Source organism: Nanorana parkeri, unplaced genomic scaffold (genome assembly GCF_000935625.1).
Source record: "Nanorana parkeri isolate BGI_ZX_2015 unplaced genomic scaffold, ASM93562v1 scaffold1087, whole genome shotgun sequence".
NCBI classification, from domain to species: domain Eukaryota; kingdom Metazoa; phylum Chordata; class Amphibia; order Anura; family Dicroglossidae; genus Nanorana; species Nanorana parkeri.
This window is the reverse complement of record NW_017307355.1, coordinates 132,143-138,865: the sequence shown is the minus strand read 5'-3', so window position 1 is coordinate 138,865 and position 6,723 is coordinate 132,143. Positions and strand designations below refer to the sequence as shown.

The 6,723-nt window shown below is 46.4% G+C and overlaps 1 protein-coding gene across 2 annotated transcripts in view; it reads right to left on the bottom strand.

Moving 5' to 3' along the window:
• The window catches only part of AXIN1 (axin 1), a 49,295-nt gene that overhangs the window by 4,478 nt on the left and 38,094 nt on the right, over window positions 1–6,723 (bottom strand). The window contains exons 5-8 of one of the 2 annotated variants that reach the window (XM_018567735.1): window positions 4,655–5,208; window positions 3,686–3,862; window positions 2,570–2,815; window positions 80–187 (exon numbers count right to left, since the gene is read on the bottom strand). In XM_018567735.1, coding sequence (XP_018423237.1) covers window positions 80–187; window positions 2,570–2,815; window positions 3,686–3,862; window positions 4,655–5,208 — 1,085 coding nt within the window. The remainder of the gene's footprint in view (window positions 1–79; window positions 188–2,569; window positions 2,816–3,685; window positions 3,863–4,654; window positions 5,209–6,723) is intronic. The other variant, XM_018567736.1, reaches the window with a different exon arrangement.

The window sequence follows — 6,723 nt, the reverse complement described above, 5'->3', positions numbered from 1 at the left end:
ATGGGGGAGGAAATAAAAGGGAGCAGGAAAGGGCTTACTACTAGAGACAAACCGACACAAGAAAAGAAGAGTGACATACTGTGGCTCTGAGAGGTCCATGTCCGAGACAGCTGGCACCACATTCATCAGAGGGATATAAGCTGGCCTGACAGAAGAGCGCCCCCTCTGGATAACCTCTTGAACATACCTAGAGAACAATCTCACAGATTAGAATGCACTCTAGCTCCATGACTTACTACACCCACAGAAATCTCACACCCAGGGTTCAGAGGTAATACGTTCTCTAGAAAGCTGCCCATAGCAACCAATAAGCAAACAAAACCGCCATCTATTTGCAGCACAGGCTTAGGCACAACCCGCATGGCTCATATTCTCTGAAGAAACACTTTTGCTTAAGAGCTAAAGTGTAAGTGATGTGTATTGCATCACTTCAGCATTCACCTGTCAGTCATCTGGCTGCTATAGCCAGAGAAAAGAAGCTGATGAAGCAGATCTTAAATGGCTTCTCTTCATTTAAGTAAAAAAGCCCAGTACCTTTATGTGTCTCCCGTCCCTCCCACACTTAGCTGTGTCACCTCTGTCACTGCCGCCGGTCCACAAAGCGATCCTCCGTTCCCCAAACTTCCTGATTGGGGGGTAGGATACTGAGGGCAGAGGAGCAATAGGCTCCTTCTGCCGTCAACCTGTTGGGAGGAGAGGAGGGGCGTGGCCTGCCGCAGGACTGTGTGTGTGTGTCTATGGACACGCACAGCTTTTGTGGGCATGGCTGGGAACAAGCATGCATGGGTGCCTCCACAGCAGCCGCTTAGCTGATTGAGACGCCCATGCAGGGGGCGGAAGGGAGAGCAATGCAAGGATCCACTAGAAAACGAGGAACTGAACTTTAAGGAAAAACAAAAGAGTATTTATAAAAAGGTGGGCCTCCTAAGTGTAAAAATTAAAAAAAGCCTTCATATCACTTTAGTGCCATTTTCTACCAGAGTCCTCAACTGGAGGAAGGAATCCTGAACAGAAGCCACAACAAAACTTTTCAACTGTACAGCAATAGTACAGGTCATATTATATTACTAGTTAGGGGCAAAAGGGATCCTTTAAAAGATGATAAAGGCACCTCGGCCACTTTGAAACTCATTCTACATTTAAAGCCAAGCCAATGTAATCATTGTTTTAAAATAAATAGTGAAAGACAACAATGAAAACTTGGTATGTAGCAAGAAACGGCCAAACTGCCCATTCAGGATATAAGGACAGTGTCTCCTGATAGGGCCCCCAGTGCAACAAGGTATACTTGTGCTCAGAGCTACCTCACCGCCTGCCCTGCTGGGTAAGTGCTCTTGTGTCTAATGTCACTGCACCCCCACTCACATGACAGTGTTTGGGCCTTGTAAATGGCTGCACAGGCGCAAGAACAGTCATAGCGGGAAGGTCACATGATCTCCCGTATCTAGAATCCCAGGTCCATTACAGCAGCAGAACAAGGGCTCAGATAAGTGTATGGGTAAGTGGCAGCGTCTCCAAAGCGGTGCCCTTGTGCAATGTTCTACCATTATCATTACAGTTTTATAGAGAGTCCAAAAGTTCCACCCACTAATTAGATACAAGACTACATGATGTTCAAATGCAATGCGTCACATATACCCAACGAAAAAAACTAGGGATGCACCGATATCGTTTTTTTGGTATCGAGTATGAGTACTGATATTTTGCTTTCGGTACTCGCCGATACCGAATACTGATGCTTCCACTGGCATGGAGCCGGCTTCCCAGGCAATCAGTAAGCCGGGTGGCAGGAAATTACATGCAGCCCGGCTTCCTGATTGGCTTGAAAGCCGGCTTCCCGATTGGCTGGGAAGCCGGCTTTCCAGCCAATCAGCAAGGAGCGGGCTTCCCGGCAAATCAGGTCATTACTCGCCATCCCGATTCCTGATTGCACGGTAAGCTGGCTCCATGTCCCCTTACGGCACTGCCGGTCAAAGAAAATCTCTTATATATATCTCTTATTAGTGCGATCAGTGGTGGTGCGCAATTCAGTGACTATACGGCAATCCTGCAAGTGTGAACCTGGCCTTTAAAGAAAGTAAAAACTTCTATTTTATTTTATGAGGGAGAGGAATACTTCACAATTGCTGATCATTTAAGGCTGAACTCAAGCCTTACCCTTTATTCCCCCCACACTTGAAGCAATTATTTTCCTGTGTTGAACCTAGTGATGGATCGGAGCCTGACAAAAAATGTTTGGACAGTGTGGGGAAGGGTTATGCTACACCCCTGCCAGGTTTTCATAGTGGTCCGAGTCCCTGTCTGGAAGATTTACATTTAACTACTGTCCTGATGGGGCAGGAAGTGGTGTGGAATCCTCACGGGGACAGGAAGTGATTTGTAAATGCTCTTCCAGGGACAGGAAGTGATGTGAAACGTTCACAGGAACAGGAAGTGATGTGAAAACTCTCCCACAGGGACAAACGCACACATTTTTAGAAGTGTGGTGAAATATTAGAACCACTGTAAGTGTGTATTCCTGCTCTGTGAACAACTAATGCCCAACGAGACACACCAAATCGTATCATACCTTTGCTTCACTTGCATTTTTCCTGCTTTCTTCTCCTCCTCTTCTAGCCTCCTGCGTGCTTCTTCCAGCTGTGTTAGCGGATTGGGGGCAGGGTTGGGTGGCATGGTGGGATCTTGCACAAAAGGATGAGAGGGCTGAACCACGTTGCGTAGTTGGGCAGTGACCCACGGGTGGACGGCACCCGGCCGCTCGATGGACAGTGGTCTAGGCACATCATGACCAGGCTGCTTCTTGGCACCCGATGAGCTGCGGATGTGAACACAGAGCATTATAGCAAGCCATAAGTTATGAACAGACAAACTTTCTGGGCCTCATTTAACTGTACTTTTTCCAAAATCCTGTTTAATCATTTTTTTTTTAGAGCATTCCACTTTAACTTTGCACTTGCATTTAATTGCAAATTTTCATTTTAATTAATTTGCAGCTGAACTGCAATGTTTAACATTAACCAGCTTTAACTGTAACCTGTGTATATTCTCATCTTGACCAAGCTTGATCTCCGAAAATACATTTCCCCATGGTGCACCTTTTCTTCCCCTTCACACAATACTGTGCCACATTCATTCCCAACCAATGGGGGCAGAGATATTTGCAGGTAACTGGCAGAACTACCAGCAGCTTCCCTTGCCCCTGCTTTCCTCTCTTACGTGTGCAGAAGCAACAAGGCCGGGATGCTGGGGATGTGTGTACAGGAGGGAGCTAAGCTGCTGCTGACAGGGGATGTGTGTGCATTGGGGCAGTATGCTGCAGGGGATCTGAAAAGCTAGGAATGTGTGTGCAATGGGGTGATATGCTGCAGAGCTGCTTATCTTCTGTCATTCTGAGTTATATGCTGATGTTGCAGGCACTTTAACCGATCTGGCTAACACATGCCCAAAACAGTAACATGCTGCTTGCAAGGGTGGATGGATGATGTAGTACAGTCCACATCTGTGTATTTTAGAGGTGTGATTAGCTTTGTGCCTGGAGTTTCACTTTAAAGCAAGACCCCCCCCATTGCCCCCTAACAGACGGAAACATTATTTTAGGACTTCTGAGAGAGTTATGAAGACAATTCAGCTTCTGTCTATCCGGCTAGTGAGATCAATGTAGCACGATACAGATGCCGGTTCTCACCTATGGACGGATTTTTTATGTCTGGTTATCTCCTTCTCTCCTTCCATTATCCACTGCATGATTTTCTGGTTTCTCTCTGCGTCCTCCAGCACAACTGGCGTTTCATAGTTGGCACTTTCAAGCTTCCCGGAATCCACTTTCTTAGCGTTCCTTTTGGCAAGCATACTTACTTTTCCACTGTGATGGAGCAGGAGGGAAGAAAAAAAAACAAAAAAGTTTAGCAACGAAGTCAGATTAATATTATCCCCGCCAGAAAACTGCAACAGGACAGTTCTAAAAAACAAGGGCATGCAGTGTTTATGTCAGCTTTAGGCAGTCTGCATCTAGGGCCCATGACTAAAAAAAAAAAGGTTAGCGATACCAAGCGTGTAATGGTGAATGGCAGATGTCACCTTTTTCAATTATTTCCAACACAGGGAGCACATGAAAACTCCATGCAGATAGATGGCAATTGAACTGAGGACCCCAGTGAAGCAAGACTGAAGCAAGTGCTGCCCGTGTTAACTTGCTGCTTCATTTAGTTAAAACTGAACCTGTAACTTTATAACTCATTTGCTGCTTGTTAATATTTAAATGCCCAATGTCAGACCACAATTACACTTGCAATACAAATTAATGTTGATTAGCATCTCATGTACTGTCCACAGTGCTAATCATGTGTTACAGTACTGGTCCTGTACGGTTCCTATCTGAAGAATGGGGAAAGGTTACAGTCCAGATTTTTGGCTTGGCTACCAAGTGACTTAGGCTAGTTGGCTATGTGGATAAAAGAAGCTTTAAAAATAGCCACTTGTACTAAAAGTATATTTGAACTATTCCAAGCTATATTTCATAGACAATCAAACGCCACGTGAAGGCAGTTGCCGAATGGTCAAGAACACAAAACAAAAGAAAGATGGTCCTTTACTACTTCACTCTGCGTAATATAGAATGTATACCTGAACTGCGTGAAAAGAAAACATTGCGTACCTGTAGCCCAGGGAATCCATAGGATTAGGGGCCATTCCCATGCTCTCTGCATAATTGCGGGATTTGGTTGCATAGTTATGTGGGTCTGCATTCCATGGGAAGTTGCTCTGCACTCTTTGTGAGGCCTCAGCCTCTATTTGTTCTTTAGGTTTCACACCGCCATGGTGGTGAACGTGGTGATAAACATGCTTGTGATGGTACAGGTTAGATGCCTCAAGTTTGGAACTACTTTTGCCCGAATGCTTGCCTTGACCAGACTGCATTGTTCCCATAGATACAGGAAGGCCTTTGCCCAAGTGGCCATCCGGAGAGCGCGGTTTCGGGGAATGTCGCCCAGGGCCCGGAGACTGGCAGCCTGGGGTTTTCATGACGCGTTGCACGTGTTCATCCAGGATGGACTCCGGGTTTTCTTCATGGGCGTCTCTGATCGGCATCCCGACACTGCCCATGTCGGCGTAGCGCGAGCCAAAATGATGCATGGGCTGGCTTGAAGGCAACTTGTGGCTAACCATGGAAGGTGCAGATGAGACATCGGCATCATCACCTTCTTCTTCCTTTGGAACAAAGAGAAAGGAGTTACTCTTTGCTTACACTAATCCTGCGTCAATAAAAAGGCTCCACTCAACCATTTTTCATCCTGACGTTCAATTTGTGCAGCTGCACCAGCACCTATGCTTGCCAAAGACAGGCCAAGTCTTCCCTGGTTCAAAGCACCATCATTTAAAGCTGTAGACCAGGGATAGGCAACCAGGACACTCCAGTACTCAAACAACAAGTCCCATGAGGCATTGCAAGACAGTCAGAGGCAGATGGGATTTCCAGTTTCAGTACAATTGGATCGCCAAGAGTGTCTACCCCTGCTCTAAAACCATTGAGTTTAAACATCACAGAAACGTGGAGAGTTAGCAGTCCTATCCCAAAACACTGAAAATCCTGCTGAATGTGGCAGCAACAGTGTAAATCGAAGTAGCAGCTTTTTTGGTAGGTATTTATTTCTATAGAGGACTGGGTTGGGGATCAAAAGTAGGTTTGACCTTGCAGTGTGAAATGGGATATATGAAGTGAAGTGCAGCGATTCAGATTAGACCGCTCCTATTCACAAAGAATCCTCTAGAACAGTGGTTCCCAACCTGTGTTACCTCAGGACCCACAGACTCAAGTTGCACTGCAATAGAAAGCAAGGCAGTGTTGGAGCTCCATCCATATGTGCATTGTTTGTACAGCTCCCATGCGCGCCGATAGAGTTGCCGGGAGCAAGAATGTGATGTCACTCCAGTCCAGGCACCTTTATGGGACATGCAAGGGAGCTATAAGCAATGCCCTTATGGATGGAGCTCCCTCGCGGCCATACCCTTAGCCCACCCCACCTCAAGTCAACACTTAGCGCCGGGCAGCATATTTTGAATGGCTGCTCGGTGTAAGAATGGACGGTGCTGCGCTAGGGGGAGGCTGAGGAGCCCCTCACCCAAAAAAGTGGACCACTGAACACGGGGTCGCGACCCACAAGTTGAGAACCAAGGCTCTAGAAGGTAAACTGGACAAAAGGAGAGAAAGAACACCATACCGATAGCTGAAAATGTGCAGCAAAAAGCAGCTACCTAGCTTTAAAACTGTTAACCCTTTGAGTTATTCATTCCAGTTCTCATCAGTACATTAAGCCGTGGCTCATCGTCTCTTGTTCAATCAGAGGACACCTAACACTCATTCATAAAAAATACTAAGCATTCGCTGAAAAGCCGCTGTGCCAAGCACACTGTTTTGTAACAGCAGAAGTGGAGTTTAGGGCTGAAACTAACAATTATTTTTATAAACTAGGCCTGGGGAAATTAATGATTAATTCCTCGATTAATCATTAAACTTTTTGATCGATTAAAATTATTTTGATCGAAAATGAAAACTCACCTACCCGCCGGCTTCCGGGAGTCCCGTCGGAGATCCGGTGACGTCACGGACATCAGCGTCACCAGACTCCTCCCCCCTTCCCCAAGTGGCTCCGTCGGCTAACAAAGGGAAGGGGGAGGAGTCCGGTAACGTCGATGTCCGTGATGTCACCGGACTCCTCCCCCCTT